At 34.8% G+C, this 20,071-nt stretch overlaps 1 protein-coding gene across 1 annotated transcript; it reads left to right on the top strand.

Annotated features, from left to right (window-relative positions):
* Positions 1-16,820: 16,820 nt before the first annotated feature.
* Positions 16,821-19,622, top strand: LOC130046322 (toll-like receptor 2 type-2). The gene is made up of 2 exons (XM_056143008.1): positions 16,821-16,945; positions 17,027-19,622. Exons 1-2 carry the CDS (start codon positions 16,828-16,830, stop codon positions 19,474-19,476), a joined length of 2,568 nt encoding a protein of 855 aa, XP_055998983.1. The 5' UTR covers positions 16,821-16,827; the 3' UTR covers positions 19,477-19,622.
* Positions 19,623-20,071: the final 449 nt, after the last annotated feature.

The following is a 20,071-nucleotide window of genomic DNA, read 5'->3' as shown; positions in this document are numbered from 1 at the left end:
TTTTTATATTCTTACGAGGCAAAATTTATTCAAAAACTTCTAAATGAGAAGAAAAAAGATCTCGCTGTGGCCTTCAATTCGACATTTAGATATATCGACGACGTTTCATTTCCCTTGATATCTCGATAGGATATATCCCAGTCAACTCGAAATCAAAGACGCAATAGAGTCTCCACATCAACAGAGTCCTCCACATCTACAGAGTCCTCCACATCAACAGAGTCCTCCACATCAACAGAGTCCTCCACATCAACAAAGTCCTCCACATCACAGAGTCCTCCACATCTCAACAGAGTCCTCCACATCAACAGAGTCCTCCACATTAACAAAGTCCTCCACATCACAGAGTCCTCCACATCTCAACAGAGTCCTCCACATCAACAGAGTCCTCCACATCAACAGAGTCCTCCACATCTCAACAGAGTCCTCCACATCAACAGAGTCCTCCACATTAACAAAGTCCTCCACATCACAGAGTCCTCCACATCTCAACAGAGTCCTCCACATCAACAGAGTCCTCCACATCAACAGAGTCCTCCACATTAACAAAGTCCTCCACATCACAGAGTCCTCCACATCTACAGAGTCCTCCACATCTACAGAGTCCTCCACATCTGTTTCTTACTCTTCCTAGGCACCTGATCTCACCTCTGGTATATTGAGGGGTCCGTGTGTGCCCAATCCCAATGTTGTATTCCTTATAGGAGTTACATGTATGAGGTTGATCACTGTTCGTTATTTTCGCTTAAATATTTTATTGAACACTGCATATACATGTAGATGTTAACGACAAACTAACAATTTTATGACAAACGCGATGACTTCAACTTCTCCATCGTCAGTTTCCCATATCTATGTAACAATATTCCATTATCACCTAATATATATGGTGTGTATGTCTCTCAACTAATATTATACGCAAAGTTTTTGCGTATTTGCGTATAACTTTTAAATCGAGGTAACCCTGACAAATATGTTGATGTTACGGGGGTTTCAACAGTCTCGTTTAAAGTCATCATTTCGCAAATGTTACAGTCGTTATTATGATGTAGTTTAACAATACCTGTCATCGAATAAAATGCTGTATGGCATGTTTCATTCCGATTGGGGCTGTTCTTTGCACATCGATTTTGACTACGGATTACTCCGTTTACCTGATCCAGATATGGGTCTCACTGCGGGTGTGACTGTCCACAGGGGATGCTTACTCCCCCTAGGCACCTAATCCCACCTCTGGTATACCCAGGGGTCCGTGTTTGCACAACTGTTAAATTTGTATTCTGCATCGTACAACTGTTGTTGGCTATATTTAGATCTAAAGCTTCATAGTTATTTCGGATTTCAAACATTTCGGTTGAGCATCACTGAAGAGACATTATTTGTCGAAATGCGCATCTGGTACATCAAAATTGGTACCGTATAAGTTTTACATTATGACCCCTGGGTCGAGGCCTCTGCTGGTGGACTGTTAGTCCCCGAGGGTCTCTACAACCCAGTAGCTAAGTACTTCGTTACTAGCTTAAAAATACGGATGCATATTTAATTGCTGTTATAAAATTTAGAAATTCATTTCAAAATTAAGGATTATCTCCCTCATGCATAGCTCTTATCCTTGGACAAATTTGGCTCCACTTGTTTGGCACGCTGTTTTTGGCTATATTTATATCTAAAACATCATAGATATTTCGGATTTCAAACATTTCGGTTGAGCATCACTGAAGAGACATTATTTGTCGAAATGCGCATCTGGTGCATCAAAATTGGTACCGTATAAGTTTTACATTATAGCTATAAGAATGATCACTGCTCGTTATATCCACTTTTATTTCAATATCCATGTTTAATTTTCCCTATCTTTTTCAATGGACTACTGTAAGTAAAAAAAAAAAGAAAAGAAAAAAAAAAAAAAAGAAAAAAAGAAAAAAAAAAAAAAAGAAATTCAAAACCCAGATCTCTATTTGAAATTTTCATCAATGTGTTTGTCCACGATTTAAGGTGGAAAATATTTGAAATCAGGACTATATTTTTAGGTGATAATGTTGAACCACAATGTATATACATGTACTATATAAGTACTTTCGTTGGAAGGTTACACTAAGAGTACAATACAAGTCTATAGAAAAATAAAAGTAAATATTTTGTACGGTACCTTTAAGTATGTTTAAGTATGTTTGGGAATGATAGCCGTAAAAGTAAAAGTTATCTTTCTTTACACCGGTCCAAATGAAAAAGTTTCTTAATATCCCACTTCAGCGAAATTTTATCATTAGATACATGTTTGTAGCTTTTTATATATGTACGGATGAATCATTATGCAGTAGTTTTCCAGCTGTGTTAAGAATATCAACTAAAATAGCCCTAACTTCTATTTATAGCCATGTTAGATTATGGATTTTGAATTGAAACATGAATATATACTCTGTAACTTTTATTTAGCATTTTTACAAAAATGAAATTGAAATGAAAGTATTCCTTACATCACATATAAACCCTCATATATAGACCATCTTATACGTAATCCACCCACGTGTTCTTCTTCTTCTCTCAATTATTGTTCACCTGAACATGTCGATACTGGTGATGTTAATATAGATGAAAATGATGACCTCAAATGACTTATTCTAAAAGGTCCTAAATACAGAGAATTTCGGTCTTTCAATTGGCGACAGAACTTCATCTCTATTATGAATTCTGTCGAAGATTATGTCAGACGATGGGCTAAATATGAAAAAGAAGAACTTGATACATTGTCAGAATGGATTAAAAGTATAAGAGGAATATTGAAATCCCACATTAGACATATTAAAGCAAAAGTACGTACCATCTATCCTTCTGTGTTTAGTAAACCAGAGGTGATAAAAGAATTATATAGGTTACATGAGGAATGAAAGGTAAAGATAACGAACAGTGATCAATCTCATAACTCCTATAAGAAATACAAAATAGATAGTTGGGCAAACACGGTCCCCTTGACACACCAGACGTGGGATCAGGTGCATAGGAGGAGTAAGTATTCCCTGTCGACCGGTCACACCCGCCATGAGCTTGTTCTGCGTATAGTCAGTTTTTAAATCGAGACAAGCTACTTACAAACAAGTTGATGATACAGGGGTTTCAACAGTCTCAATTGAAGTCAACATTTTGCAAATTCTATTGTCGTTATAACGATCTAGTTCGTCAATACAATCTATCATTGGGTCATATGCTGTCTGACATGTTTTATACCGATTGTTAGGCCGTTCTTGGCACACTGATTTTGACTACGGATAACTCGGTTTACTTGATCAGGATATAGGGGTCACGGCGAGTGTGACCGGTCGACAGGAGATGCTTACTCCTCCCAGGCACCTGATCCCACCTCCGGTGTGTCCAGGGGCCCGTGTTTACCCTACTATTTATTATGTATTGCTTATAGGAGTTATGAGATTGAAAATATTGCATTATAAAAGTCGATGACTTGAACTGTAATAATTGTCAATTTTCGTAACGCCAAAATATTCCTTGTTCTGACCGTAAAATTAAATTATATATGAAAAGAAGACAAAAATAGAAAAACTGCTACATGTATATAATTTTTAAGCACAGACATACATTCAAAATTTTTAATAAAACGCAGTTCTGGTCGTTTTGTCTTGAGTTTCCAAAATTGTAAATTAGCGTCTAGGCCTATCCGGTCTTTGCGTTTGATAATGTACATGTATCTTATCTTTCCTACTTTCGACTTCAAGGAGGCCTGCTACATTGTTATAATGGCTGGCTTCCTTTTGAAACACGAATGAAAATATGAATATGCTTATTTGCTTATTCCTTCAATGTTTAATTGCATAGTCTAGTAGCTCAGTAAGTTAGCGTGTCGACCGCTTATCTGTTAATCGTGAGTTCGATTCTAGCAAACGTTTTAATTCTTTTTCAGATTACTTTCTCCTAAAACTTCATTTTTGACTAGATAAAGTAAATTTGAAAGTTTGCAATATTAGAATACCGTTGTATATATCCTTCCCTTTTAATTCATATCAAATTTCTCTGGTGTAATACTCCTCCTTAACGAGAGATCCCATGTTTTATACAGGACCCCGAGGGGCACACCAAACGTACACGTTTTATTCAGGATCCTGAGGGGCGCACGAAACTTACAACGTTTAACTTATGTAATGATTTTTACTTTTGCATACATCCAACGTTAAACGATAACGCGATGGATATACCCTTTTCGGCAGTTGTCCATCTATTGTGGAAATTTGTGGATCAGAAAAATCCGCAAAATTCACAATCGCAAAAATATGTATACATGCTCATAGGTACCTAGAGTTATAAAGTGATCACAGAAACTGGAAACGCAGAATATATTTACCATTCAAATCGCAAAAAAATTGAACTGCAGAAAATACCCATTATGCAGTAATCTTAAAAACAGAGGACCCTTTTACGGCAAGCGTTTGCATTCATGAAGGAGTTTGTGCTCTGCATCTACTGCTAGTGGACTAATGGACTACAAAACAAACTAAACTTACTTGAAATATATTGCAACGATTGGTGCTTAGAAATTAATACCAATAAGACAAAAGTAGTCATTTTTGATAAATGCGGACACCTAATTAAAGAAAATTTTGTGCTCGGTAACATATGTATTGAATGTACTAACAAATATAAATATCTAGGAGTAATATTATCCTCCTGTGGTTCATTCAAGGAAGCAAAATCTGATCTATACAATAAAGCTCTTAAGGCCTCATTCAAACTTTATAAAGACATCAAATCTATCGATCCACCAATTAAAACATTTTTACATCTTTTTGACCATATGGTAAAACCCATTGCCTTGTATGGCTGCGAGATATGGGGAACACTTTCAGCACGCATGTTGGAAAAAAGACAGAGATTTATATGATAACCTGAATATTAAGTTTTGTACACATTTACTGGGTGCCGGTAAAAGAAGGACTAATACATGTATTGCAATAATCTCTGAATTGGGTAGATATCCTATGTTCTGCTCTATAATCCAAAGTATTTTACTATATTGGCATAGACTTGATAATTGCCCAGAATCATCCCTGTTATACAGTGCGTATACAGAGAATATTAATCCGAATTCATATAATATAAATTGTTGGTACAAAAGTATTAGTTATTTTAGGAAAAAAATGGGTATTTTGGTATCTCAAATTCCCATGTTTCAAAAAACAAATGAAGAATCAGGTACGGAAACAATTTTTACTTTACTGGTCAAAAAGACGTGAAGAGGGTCAGAAATCTGGAAAACTCACAACATATTTTTCGTATAAAGAAAACTTTACTATGGAAAGTTATATATTTTTAGAAACCCTAGAATTAAGAAAAACTCTATGTAGATTTCGAATTAGTGCCTATGACCTTCGAATTGAAAGATGACGATATGAATTTACAAAAACCAATTCTGGCCAGAAGATTTCTTTAGAAAGAAACAAAAGAATGTGTGAATTATGTAATCTTAATTGTGTAGAAGATGAATTTTAATTCCTCACTGATTGTCCAGTCTATGTTGAAGAGAGACATATGTTTTTAATGGTATATACAAGCTCAATTGTTTTTTATCTATGTGACAAATAAGGACAAAATTACTTGGTTGATGATTAATGAAGACAAACCAGTAATTGTCAAATTGAGCGAATAATTAGTTCAAACTTTCAGAAAAAGAAGTGATGTTTTAAAACTGCAAAAATCATTATAGTTTATTATTCATTTGTTGGTATATTGTCCATATACTTGTGTATACACATGATTAGCAATTCTTATATGTATGTACTTGTTTCCCCAACATGCTACATCCACATGTAGTTTGCAGTCTATGTAACCTGTAGCTAATGTTTTAAACTTTCTTTCTTTTTTGAAATTTCCTTCTTTATTATCTGTCTTGCTTTTATGCCCTCTGGGCCCAAAATTGGAATAACACTTATCTTATTTTCTACTTCCTACTACAAATATCAAATGTGATGTAAAGAATGGATTCATTGAGACGGGTAGACACTTGTTATCTTCTTGTAGTGGTTTTTCCTATCTTTTATGGTATTTCACCGACTGTTTAAAATGAACATAAACACATGATGCATGACAATGTGGAATATTGAATTCAAGTGGAGTATAAAAACATAAAACTCATATTTGTAAACAAGGAAAGGTTTACTAGTCATCATTCTAATGTAAAGAAATTTCACAAGCTGTGTAAATAAAGCGTACAATTCTATTGATATTACGTCCTGCAATAAGGAAGAGATCCGCAAAATTGAAGATTTTAACAATTAATGATTGGTCGTCAATGTTTCCTGCTTGTTAAATACTCTAGTCAAGGTCACACAAATCTTAGTAACTGTGGAATTCAAAATGCTCTATGTTATGACATTTCTGACTTCTTTTAAATAGTTTAAACTTAAAAAAAACAAAACAGTTTGTTTATTTCAATTGCATGTACATTAACATGAAAACTATAGCCCCTTGTAAATGACTGTATCAAAATTGCATGTACATTAACATGAAAACTATAGGCCCTCGTAAATGACTGTATCAAAGCTGAAAACTGAAAACGTATACTTCGTTTGTTCTCTTCCGTTACACAACAGATTGATAACGGCAGCATCTCCGTATCATCTTAAAAGAAAAAACACAATGTCGAATTAATCCTTTATGGTCTGTGAGGTATCCTTTACAACAAAAATCAGATGAAATACCTATTAGATATTTCTTTTTTTTTTTAGACACCATTAGATCAAGTGAGTTAACAAAAGGAAAATATAGAGAAAAAATAATATCCAGAGAAAGAAGTAGACCAAAGAATTTCTTAATCTGTTTGAGAAATAAGAATGGTATGCGAGTTTCTGAAGTGGCATTTATTGATTTTATATTGTTTAACTCCCTTTGCAAAATTTTTCACTTACATGGAGAAAATATTCGACCTATACTCGAAGCATGAGGCCATTAAACAGGCAAGGATCTTTATCGTGGCATACTTGCTGTGACACAGGACCTCGCCTCATTTAGTCTCCTCTTTCGACAAACAAGGAGTACTGAGGACCTTTTCTAACCCAGATACCCACGAGACTATTCGGGTAATATGTGTAGATATCGAAATCACTTTAAGATTGATAATTTACACATCAAGTCTAATTCCATATGTATGTATATTTGTATGTATGTTTATACCGAACAAACATTTTTCTTTAATTTTATTCAATTTCTCTAAGATAAAGAGGTTTTGACCGTTATAAATTGATAATATTCACAGCGTTCACAGTTTCCCTGGATTGCTTTCTTGTGTGTGTTTATTTAACGTTCTCTCTATTCCAATATTTGTGTGAACGCTTATCTTTATTATACATCCTTTGTGTGAACTCATATGTCAATTGAACGTTCTTCATATTCCACTGTATGTGTGAACACATATGTCAATTGAACGTTATTCATTTTCCACTGCTTGTGTGAACGCTTGTGTCTGTTGAGCGATGTTCCTATCACACTATTCGTCCGAAAGCTTCTGTGTATTGAATATTCTTCATATTCCAATGTGAAAACACTTGTGTTTATTGAGAGATCTTCCCATCCCAATATTTGTATGAACGCTTGTGTGCATTGAACATATTTTCCATTTAACTGTTTTTGTAAACAGTTGTTTTCACATTTACGTAGTGTTGCGCCCGTGAGATATACTTTTAGTAGGATGATTCCGATAGAGCTTTAGACTGATATCACTTAAAAGTGTTAGAAATTCTCATTTGTTTATTACCTGGATGTCATTAGACGTACAGACAGGAAATGCTTTTCACACGATAATTACAGAATCCGTATGATAGAGACGGATATTTTCCGGATTTAGGAAGGACACGTCGACACTTCAATAGTTTTAGAAATGAAACTTTATAGATAAAATGCTTAGATTACATTAAAAATCATAGATAAATTACCAAGTTATATACGAATTATATTAGTAAGTCAGAAGATCTCACTTTATTGAGAAAAGCATGTTTTAGGAGTTTTAGGTATAGTACATGACGTAATCAGCTGCACCATTGCGTCAAGATATAAAAGCCGCGAATCATAGTCCGCGGCGACAGAATTCCGCAAAATATATTACATTACGAAGTTTGGCACCGACTGCTGCACCGAAGTTGAGGTATTTCCTTTATTTTAGCAAATACTTTAAGTATTAAAATGCGTAGCTGATTTAGATTATCTAGATAGTACAAGAAAGGGAATTTTAGAGAATTAAAGTATAGTAAATTTATTGAGTACTTAGAAATTCATATTAATTCTTGTCGTGAAATTTGATAGTCGGTGCACTCGGGGTTCTGTCCCTGGGAGACACGCAAGGTCTCTCCCAGTTAGTTACTAGTTATATTTTATAGTTTATAGTTATTAAAGTTATTGTTATTTCAACGGATCTAGTTGGATTTAATATAAATTAGAAAACTTTAAAAATAAGTTTATAGTTCGGTGCAAAGTTGCACCGTCACCCACTTTTCAGGTGCGTTGAATTTAGAATTGATTAATTATATCTTCTGTATGAATGTATACTTGGTAGCGGTAAATTTGCATGGCATGCATATGATATATCCCTGTCCATTGAATATATAGTCTATGACGGTGTTATAGATTTAGGGTGGTGGACTTTAGTATATTACGCACGGAGTAGTTTTAGAGTCGGTGCAGAAGCACCTTGCACCGAGTTACTTAGATTTCGTACTTAGTTTAACAATGTTCTATATGCATGATATGCTATAGATGTTGGGGGTTGGATTTTACGTATAATTAAATTAGTTCAGGTTGTAATCCTGATGCCATTATAATCTAGTAGTATACTAGACTAGTCGTAGTGTTCGAGAACGACTACACCTGTAGCACCCAACACCGGACAATTAATTACACCGGACACCTAGTAGCACCGGGCACCGATCAACACCGGATTTCCATGAGTGTTTTATTACTAAGACATTTTAGCCGAGCAATTGAACTGTGACTATACTTGTGTTTTTGATACTATCAATAAATTATTGTATTAACTATTATACATTTTCTTCATTGATATAGATAGGTACCTTCGAACCCTATTATTGTAACGAGCCTCATAGGTACCGGGTAGATACCTTCTTGGTGTCCTACCATAGATTTTATAATATACATCCAACAGTCGTTACAGTAGTTTGTAATATATTTGTTCTAGATAATTGACATTTGGAAATTTTGGGGGTATTTTCAGTTGTGACTAGATACCATTTGACAATTTTTCTTCCACTAAACCTTGAATGTAGGCTTTATATATGCCTTAGATTTGACTATGGATAACCCCGTTTGCCTGATCAAGATATAGGACTCTCGTCGGGTGTGACCGGTCGACAGGGGATACTAACTTCTCCTAGGCACCTGATCCCACCTCTGGTATATCCAGGGGTCCGTGTTTGCCCAACTCTTTATTTTGTATTGCTTATAGGAGTTATGAGATTGATCACTGTTCGTTATCATCGCCTTTCATTTACTTTTTCAATAGATGTAAACGATGAAAAAAATGCTTACATTAAATATTTGCCAGTCTAGAACATTTGCTATTTTGTAATTTAAAATAAAGATAATCAAACAAAGCATATGACTCATGTATACATATCGGTATCTAGAGATTTCCTTTCATCGTAACAACATCTTGAGGAAATAAAATTAATATAATGATATTGGATATGAAAGGTGAATATAACCAACAGTGATCAATCTCATAGCGCAAATCATGAATATAAATTAGAGTTGAGCAAATACGGACCCCTGGGTATACCAGAGGTGGGATCAGGTTGATAGGATGAGTAAACATTCTTTGTCGACAGGTCACAACCACTCTGAGCCCTATATCTATATATATTGAAATATTAAGTCAAAGAAACGGGCAATTGAATTGTAAAACTTCGTAACTTCAAAACATGTCTAGCTTTCAATATAGAAGTAGATCACCGAGGAACAAGAACAATACACACATGATGGGAAATCTACTAAACAAGAACAAGACACACATGATGGGAAATCTACTAAACAAGAACAAGACACACATGATGGGAAATCTACTAAACAAGAATAAGACACACATGATGGGAAATCTACTAAACAAGAATAAGACACACAGAATGGGAAATCTACTAAACAAGAACAAGACACACATGATGGGAAATCTACTAAACAAGAATAAGACACACAGAATGGGAAATCTACTAAACAAGAATAAGACACACAGAATGGGAAATCTACTAAACAAGAACAAGACACACAGAATGGGAAATCTACTAAACAAGAACAAACACAAATACAACGTTTTGACAAAAGGTTAATTTCGAATTGATTTGTCCTGAGTTTGCAAAATTTTGAACTAGGATCTGGGCCTAAGCGGTCTTTGTCGTTAGTAATATTTCAATTTTGATTATGTACCTTGTCTTTTCAACATTAAACATGAACTGTTAATACATATATTGTTCCTTCACCAAGCGCCCTGCAACAAAAGAGAAAATCACGGTTATTATGACCTGAACAGTGGAAGTCAGCTGTGAGTGTGAGCATTAACATGATAAGGATTTACATAGCTGGTGCATGCCCTTACTTGGGTGAACGATTTCCAATAGGGACGCATAATAAGCCAAATCAGATTTATTTGGGAGGGTTGTATATGTGTCATCGCCATGTAATAAGTTGTCCTATCTTTTGTAATATCACACTGACTGATTAAACTTTAAACAGACAGAATGTTTAGTTAAAATAGAAAACGCAAACACGAAGTTCATGTTTATACACACGAAAAGGAAATTATTCTAATGTAGAGAAACTTGTCAAACTGTGTAAACAAATCGTACAATTCGATTAATATTACGTCTTGCAATAAGGAAGATATCCCCATATTTGAAAACTTCAAAGATTAATAATAGGTCATGAATATTTCCTGATTGCTTAATACCCTAACAAGATTAGGCGAATGCATTGTTCTCTTTCTTATAATGCTAGCAGTAATATTTCACTTTGCATTTTCAAACTTTCAACAATATTGAAAACCGTGCACTATAAATTCAATTTTATTGTTGGTCAATAAGACAAATTACTGGAAAAAAACTTTTTGAACTGTTAGATCTACAGAAGAATTTCATTCGTCGTCTTCCACCCACATGCTAAAAAACCCAAACAAGGCTGAGTGTTCTTTACCTCATTGATAATATTCTATCGTTCACTTGTACTGCAGAGAACCATCCACACAACGACAGGTACAAACAGTTTTGTATGCATTGAAACCAAACGAAAAAAAACCCACCAAAACAAACATTTATACACTAAAACTAGAAAGATTAAGGCATTAAAATCATATTCTTTTCAAGTTCTCCAAAGTGTTAAAATATTCATTAAAGAAAGGTTCTTCAACCCTAGGGTTTTGGTCTTCTTTCAGCCCTAGGTTTCAATGGCCTTTTTATGTATTACTTTTGTTTCCAGTAAAGATTCCAGTTGTATTTTATCGCATCATATGCTGTCTGACATGTTTGATACCGATTGTTAGGCCGTTCTTGGCACACTGATTTTGACTACGGATAACTCCGTTTACCTGATCAGGATATAGGACTGATGGCGGGCGTGACCGGTCTACATGGGATGCTTACTCCCCCTAGGCACCTAATCCCACCTCTGGTGTGTTCAGGGTTCCATGTTTTCCCAACTATCTATTTTGTACTGCTTATTGTTATTTCGGATTTCAAACATTTCGGTTGAGCATCACTGAAGAGACATTGTTTGTCGAAATGCGCATCTGGTGCATCAAAATTGGTACCGTATAAGTTTTACATTATAGGAGTTATGAGATTGATCACTATACGTTATCTTCACCTTTCATTTGTGGTTTGTAACAATTTTTTGCCTTGGAGAATGCTGTCGTATAATACTTTAATATCTTGAATTTTTAGTGAATATGCGGGTATGTCTCTCACTAATATCATTCTGTGTTTCTTTTTACACCTTTACTTGTTTTTCTGTTATGATTGTACATGAAAACAGAGCTTGAATTAACAGCACGATTTTGATATAAAACATTTAAGATTACGATTGCAGCTATATCTCTCCTTTTTGATAATAATGATTAAAACCCCTCTGGTAATGTAAATGAAAATTTGTTTTATTAAATATCATTCTGATTCTACACACAAGTACTCCTACAGATGGTCAAGAGACGCAAGATGGCCTGGTTTGGTCACGTCGTACGTCGTACGTCACGACAGGACAGCCTCGCAAAGACCGTACTACAGGGCACCGTAGAGGGTGGACGCTGTCGCGACCGACAAAGAAAAAGTTGGACAGATAATGTGAAGGAGTGGACCACACTACCCATGCCAGTACTCATCACTACGGCCCAAGACAGAAACGAGTGGAGAAGGGTCTCTGCTGCTTCATCCCTCTTGCTTCCCCAACGGCGTCACCCGTCGCGGGATTGATGATGATGATGATATTTGCAAATAAGTTCATTATAACTACCATAGAATTTGCAAAATGCTATCTTCAAACGAGGCTATTGAAACCCTTGTAAAATTAACATATTAGTAGATGGCCTCGAATGAAAAATTGAGCATACACAGAACATAATAATTTGAGAGACATAAACCCCATATGCTGATATATGAGATATTGTTGCATAAATATGGGAAGTTGACGATGGAGAAGCTGAGGTCATCGCATTTGTAATAAAGTTGAGTTGTCAGTTTACCGTAATTAACATCCATTTTCAATAACATATCCAAATATGAGACAGATATAGATAGAGGATTTTGGTTCTTTTATTTTGAGTTCACTTGGATATATTAAATCAACATACGAATGAAAATTAATATTGTTGTTAATAAATAATGCGTCGTCAACATAACTAAATGTTGAGTTGAAGGCCTCAGCAGGTATGCTTCTATCATGAAGAAGGTTTTGAATAAATTCTGCCTCGTAATAATGTTAAATTATGTCGGCTAATAGAGGAGCGCTATTTGTGTCCATGGGAACTCCAACAAACTGTTTGAAGATTTGATCACCAGGGACCACTTAGATATTATTGATGAGAGACTTCACCATCATCTTCAATATGAACTTAAGAGTGCCCGTGCGTAGAATCAGAGTGGTGTTAAGTTAACAAAATCTTTTTGTTCCATTTTTGCTGATGAAGAAGCAGCTGTTTATTATGTCAAAGCACACAGTCTTTAATTTGTCATGGGGTACTGTGAAGTGTTGGAAAGCCATCATATCCGTTGTTGATTTGAGGAAATATTTGTGATTTTCAATTTTACTAAAAGTTTTTTAGAATTCTTTTTAGAAACCACAATTGATTTACATAATTTCCGGAATATGTTGTGGTGCAATGCGTCTGACGTTTTTCTTTCAAAGCATTTTTTCATTTGTTTTTGGCGAGGAGCAACGACAGCGCCTTCTTTAAACATTTACTGCATCCAGCAATGTCTCTTTGTTGTTAATGGTTGTTATGATGTTTTAGAATCCCGTATCTCTGTTGTTAGTGGTTGTTCTGATGTTTTAGAATCCCGTATCTGTTGTTAATGGTTGTAATGATGTTTTGGAATCCCGTGTCGCTGTTGTTAATGGTTGTTATGATGTTTTGGAATCCCGTGTCGCTGTTGTTAATGGTTGTAATGATGTTTTGGAATCCCGTATCTGTTGTTAATGGTTGTAATGATGTTTTAGAATCCCGTGTCTCTGTTGTTAATGGTTGTAATGATGTTTTAGAATCCCGTATCTCTGTTGTTAATGGTTGTAATGATGTTTTAGAATCCCGTGTCGCTGTTGTTAATGGTTGTAATGATGTTTTGGAATCCCGTATCTGTTGTTAATGGTTGTAATGATGTTTTAGAATCCCGTATCTCTGTTGTTAATGGTTGTAATGATGTTTTAGAATCCCGTGTCGCTGTTGTTAATGGTTGTAATGATGTTTTGGAATCCCGTATCTGTTGTTAATGGTTGTTTTGATGTTTTAGAATCCCGTATCTCTGTTGTTAATGGTTGTAATGATGTTTTAGAATCCCGTGTCGCTGTTGTTAATGGTTGTAATGATGTTTTGAAATCCCGTATCTGTTGTTAATGGTTGTTATGATGTTTTAGAATCCCGAATCTCTGTTGTTAATGGTTGTTATGATGTTTTAGAATCGCGTATCTGTTGTTAATGGTTGTTTTGATGTTTTAGAATCCCGTATCTCTGTTGTTAATGGTTGTAATGATGTTTTAGAATCCCGTGTCGCTGTTGTTAATGGTTGTTATGATGTTTTAGAATCGCGTATCTGTTGTTAATGGTTGTTATGATGTTTTAGAATCCCGTATCTCTGTTGTTAATGGTTGTAATGATGTTTTAGAATCCCGCATCTCTGTTGCTAATTATTGTTATGATGTTGTAGAACCCCGTATCTGTTGTTAATGGTTGTTATGATGTTATAGAATCCCGTGTCTATTGTTAGTGGTTGTTATGATGTTTTAGAATCCCGTATCTCTGTTGTTAATGGTTGTAATGATGTTTTAGAATCCCGTATCTCTGTTGTTAATGGTTGTTATGATGTTTTAGAATCCCGTATCTCTGTTGTTAATGGTTGTTATGATGTTTTAGAATCCCGTATCTCTGTTGTTAATGGTTGTTATGATGTTTTAGAATCCCGTATCTGTTGTTAATGGTTGTTATGATGTTTTAGAATCCTGCATCTCTGTTGTTAGTGGTTGTTATGATGTTTTAGAATCACGTATCTCTGTTGTTAATGGTTGTAATGATGTGTTTGAATCCCGTATCTGTTGTTAATGGTTGGTATGATGTTTTAGAATCCTGTATCTGTTTTTAATGGTTGTTATGATGTTTTAAAATCCCCATCTCTGTTGTTAATGGTTGTAATGATGTTTTAGAATCCCGTATCTCTGTTGTTAATGGTTGTTTTGATGTTTTAGAATCCCGTATCTCTGTTGTTAATGGTTGTAATGATGTTTTAGAATCCCGTGTCGCTGTTGTTAATGGTTGTAATGATGTTTTGAAATCCCGTATCTGTTGTTAGTGGTTGTTTTGATGTTTTAGAATCCCGTATCTCTGTTGTTAATGGTTGTAATGATGTTTTAGAATCCGTGTCGCTGTTGTTAATGGTTGTTATGATGTTTTAGAATCGCGTATCTGTTGTTAATGGTTGCTATGATGTTTTAGAATCCCGTATCTCTGTTGCTAATGGTTGTAATGATGTTTTAGAATCCCGTATCTCTGTTGTTAGTGGTTGTTATGATGTTTTAGAATCCCGTATCGCTGTTGTTAATGGTTGTTATGATGTTTTAGAATCCCGTATCTACGTTGTTAATGGTTGTTATGATGTTTTAGAATCCCGTATCTCTGTTGTTAGTGGTTGTTTTGATGTTGTAGAATCCCGTATCTGTTGTTAATGTTTGTTATGATGTTGTAGAATCCAGTACATGTGCAGAAACCCCTATCTGTGTTTAAAACTGAACGGTGTTTGAAAGGTAACTTGGAATACAAATTGGATTACCAAATGTGAAATGAAAGAAACGTTTGAAATACAGTATGTGCATTGTAAAGATTCATATGAATGTGATACAGGGCTAAATAGCTGTTGATGTGAGGTTAAAGTGACTTAAATCTGAAATCCAGTGTAATAGTTTTTGTATGATCGATACCCATGTCTATGTTTACGTATTTGTACATTGGGAATGTTTCATTCCATCAACGTTATTACCACGCGGACGAGTCAGATCTTACACACCATATGTGCTATAATTCTACCCATATACAAACGCACTGCCTTCTGTCTTGATTCACTTACTTCCCCTTGAAGTCGATGAAAGGCTTGTGCTGTTAGTATGATGGGTTTTTGTTTCTAGACCTCTGACCCTCATGGAAAAGATTGAGTGATACTGATAGAGAAGCTGATGACATTGTATATATGCTGTTTTTCTGTTTATGTAAAACAGATACGGTACCAATTTTGATGCACCAGATACGCATGTTGACAAAGAATGTCTTTTTTTTGTAACTCATTTATTGCTTGCTTTCACAATAAATAAACATTTACATATTAACAATACATGATAATATAGTATATACACATTTCAAGCAAGTACAAACATATATGTGTATATTTAGGAGTGCATATGTATATGTATAATGTGAAAGGTAGTTAATTTCGAAAAGTTGGGGAGAAGGAAGGAGAAAGAGGGCGATAAGGAGAGTAAGGGGAAGAATTTTGCCTGGTCTACTGATCAGTCTCAATCATTTCATATAAAGCAATTGTTATCTGTTAATAGTACCAGAAGATGAAACTATTGTTTATTTTGATGTTTGGGTTATACCACATATGCTCAAAGAGATCTAGTTCTTTGTTAGGGGTTTCAATAATTTTGATCCAACTAGAAAACACTTCTTTCCAGAAATTATTATTTATTGTTTTACATATTGTGAGGATGTAGTCAGTCGAAAAAGAATGTCTTATCAGTGATAGCTCTTACAAGTTTATTTTTTCGGACTTCAAACATTTCGATTGAGCATCACTGATAAGACAAAACATGTCTTATCAGTGATGCTCAATCGAAATGTTTGAAATCCGAAGTGATAAACTTGTAAGTGCTATATTAGGGGAAATGTACATACCATTTACATTGATTTTATATTTATTGTGTATATGCAAGTACTATGTAAATACCCTGTACATTAATTTGATGTTGGCGTTATTGTTTCCTAATGTTATTTGTTGACAACGGTCGCGTTGTTGTATATTTATCTTTCAAAATGTCAAAATATTTTCCTTAAACAAAGTTTAATAAAAACCCACAATGTTAATTTGTTGTTCATATCAGACCTATTTCATTTTCAGAAAAGACTGCAATAAGCATTGGATTACAAAAATGAAGTGGGATAATTGTTATTTCGTTTTGATGCTTCAAATGTCTAGTGAGTTTTTTATATTTCTTTTTGGGAAACTGAATACTCTGAATTACATTGTCTTATGAATGTTTTAAAATATGATTTCAGCATTAGCAACCACAAAGGAAAGACATTGTAGAGTTACACAACAGAAAAATGAATGCGGAAACCAAGATTGGTTATGGAATTGTACTCGGCTTAACTACCAAAGAATTCCTCCTGATTTCAATACAATGTTAAAAGGGAGAACAATATCAATTGACCTTTCAAGGAATAACTTTACCTTGATATCATCTGAAACTTTTGCAAGCATCAAAACCTCTATATTAAGGAATATCACAGCATTGTACTTTAAAGACAATAAACTACAATTTATAGATGAATTTTCTTTTCGGCGTCTTCCAATGCTGTGTGTCCTTGACCTTTCGTGTTGTAGCCTGAAGACATATACTCTGAGAACGAGGGCATTCTCATCTCTTGGTAATTTAAAAATTCTATACATACATGGCAATCAATTTTACTCAAATTATAGTTACCCCGAGAGCGAATTATCAAGACTATGGTCTTTGCAAGAACTACACATCGACGTCTTTGAAGGATTTGGATTTGGAAACAATTTCAAACGTTTAAAGAAATTGAGCACGTTGAAATTTTATACCACTGGGTCCATTTTTCATTTATACAATAACACGTTTAGTGGATTATCCGAATCTCCCATCTATAATCTGACAATGGACTTTCATCACAAGGTACGATGTGACGTAAGTAAATATATAATGTGTTCATTTCCTTTCCTCAGAAGGATTGCGATGTGTTTTGGTGGTCTCTGCGACTTGAATACTGTGCTAAAGACGTTAAAGTGTTTGCAAAATGGAAGTATCGAAGAGATATCTGCAACCTCAAATATTCCAGTTCTTATTAGACAACCCTTGTTTTTAAATAAGAAGAATTGTGACTATCTCCTCAGCATCTGTGTCAGGAACATTGATCTAAGGAAAAACCGAATTATGGGTATTTCTGTAAATCCACTTGAAACTAATTTTGGAAAATGTATCGAATATTTGGACATTTCATCTAACAGAATTACATCTCTGGACCCGTCAGTAGTAATCGACATCTTGAGGAATTACCCCAACCTTTATCATATCGATTTCAGTAGGAATAAGTTCAGGGATATTAGTAATATAATTAAAAATTCATCCCTAGTGCAATTAAGTTCAAAACCATATATAAAGTTCACTTTTTCAAAGGTGTTGAAAGTTGTTCGATTTTCTCATAATTACCTTCCTGATATACCTGATGGTGATCAATTTCAGTTGAAAATTGTAGGCAAAGCTTTGAAAGAGCTGGACCTCTCCAATTCAAATATCCCATTTAGTAGGATTGTAGAAATAGATTTCCCTCTTTTAGAGATCCTAAATATTTCCTATAATAAATGCACCAATATTTCGATTTTGAAAACGTCAACAAAATTAAAAATCCTTCGAGCGTCAAATATGAAAGTCAATTTTATAGCTGATGCAAGGGTGGTAACTTTATTCGACGGTCTCAAGAATTTAGAACTGTTAGATATAGAGAACAATTCCATTCATAATCTTCCGCCCACTTTATTCAAAGAACAAACAATGTTAAAGTACCTTTACCTCAATAAAAATCATCTCTCATCAATACCTGCTGCAGTGGCACATTTACGAAACCTAACATATTTATACATTCAAAAGAACAAAATTAAGTCATTGAAGACATCTGACTTTCACGTACTCCAGAGTCTAAAATATGCGAAAATTTTCATTAAAGGGAACATTTTAGATTGTGACTGTAGCCATATTTCTATGCTTCGTTGGATGAAGAATAATTCGAATCTCTTTGGTGATCTTAACAAAACCGATTGCATCGAACAATCTTCGAAATTGTCGGAGCTCCTTCAAGTAAGACAATTCGTTGTTTTCGAAATGAAATGTCAAACTGGGGTGTGGTTGATAACTTCTTCCTTGATGTTGTTTTTTGTAACAATTGGAATGGTGGTAGCAATTGCTATAAAGAGATACCGTGTGCATGTTGATTACGTTATTTTACGCCTGCGTAACAGGTTGAAAGGTGTAATAAATTCGGAAGGCAGTAATACCTTCAAGTTTGATGCTTTCATATCATACTCTGAAGATGACTACGAGCTGGTTAGCACAACAATGTATGAAGAGCTGACAAATTTAGGATTTCAAATCAGCTTTCCCGAGAAAGACTTCATTCCTGGAGTATGGAAAGCTGAGCAGCTGGTGCAATGTATTAACGAAAGTCGAAATGTAGTGTTTGTCGTTACAGAAAATTTCCTAGACAGTGGTTGGAATTCGTACGCCGTCCAGATGGCAGTGACCCATGCCTTTCATAATCTCCGAAAACGTTCCATCATAGTGGTTATCAAGGACAACATTCCCATACAAAGAATGCCAAAAACCTTGCGATACATTTGGTGGTGTATATTCAGTATAAGATGGCCAGAGAACGAAGACGTACAAGCGATGAACAGCTTTTGGAAAAATATTTCGGCTGCCTTGCGATAATCGTAAATTTAACCTTCAGTGAGTTTGCAAGAAAAATATATTGACAAAATCTTACGAAATGTATTCAGGTAATATTGGGAACTATTTATTTTTAATGCAATTGCATTGATGTTTCGTTTCATATTACAGATCGTAGTTTAATTGTACATCGATTCATGTTATGATATGTACAGGGTACAGAAAATGGTACAGGGTTTTTAAAAGTCCTGTTTAAAGTCAGTATTTCGAAAATTCTATGGTCGTGATAAGGATCTAGTTTGCCAATACAACCTATCGTTGGTTCAAATGCTGTCTGACGTGTTTCATACCTATTATCAGACCATTTGTGGCACACTGATTTTGACTACGAATAACTCCGTTTACCGTGTTTGCCCAACTCTCTATTTTGTACTGCTTATGGAATTTATGATATCGATGACTGCTCGTTATCGTAACCTTTCATGCAGTCATACTGTGTTTTGGTGCCTAGCCCCGGATAATTGTTTATGTTAATTCAGTGTGCATATTGCTGCGTAATTCTATATTGGAAAATGAGACAGTGCAGTGGTGTGTTCTGTTGTGTGATTCACGTGGAAGTATAGTTTTATGATAATTC

The sequence above is a fragment of the Ostrea edulis genome, chromosome 7 (assembly GCF_947568905.1).
Source record: "Ostrea edulis chromosome 7, xbOstEdul1.1, whole genome shotgun sequence".
In the NCBI taxonomy this organism is placed as follows: domain Eukaryota; kingdom Metazoa; phylum Mollusca; class Bivalvia; order Ostreida; family Ostreidae; genus Ostrea; species Ostrea edulis.
The sequence above is the reverse complement of the archived record's forward strand: the minus strand, read 5'-3'. Positions and strand labels throughout refer to the sequence as shown.

What these genes read in the sequence shown, in the direction of transcription:
- LOC130046322 (XM_056143008.1), top strand. Translation starts at nt 16,828, where the DNA reads ATGTTAATTTGTTGTTCATATCAGACCTATTTCATTTTCAGAAAAGAC. An exon ending in TTTGATGCTTCAAATGTCTA is followed by an intron (nt 16,946 to 17,026) that starts GTGAGTTTTTTA and finishes ATATGATTTCAG; the next exon opens with CATTAGCAACCACAAAGGAA.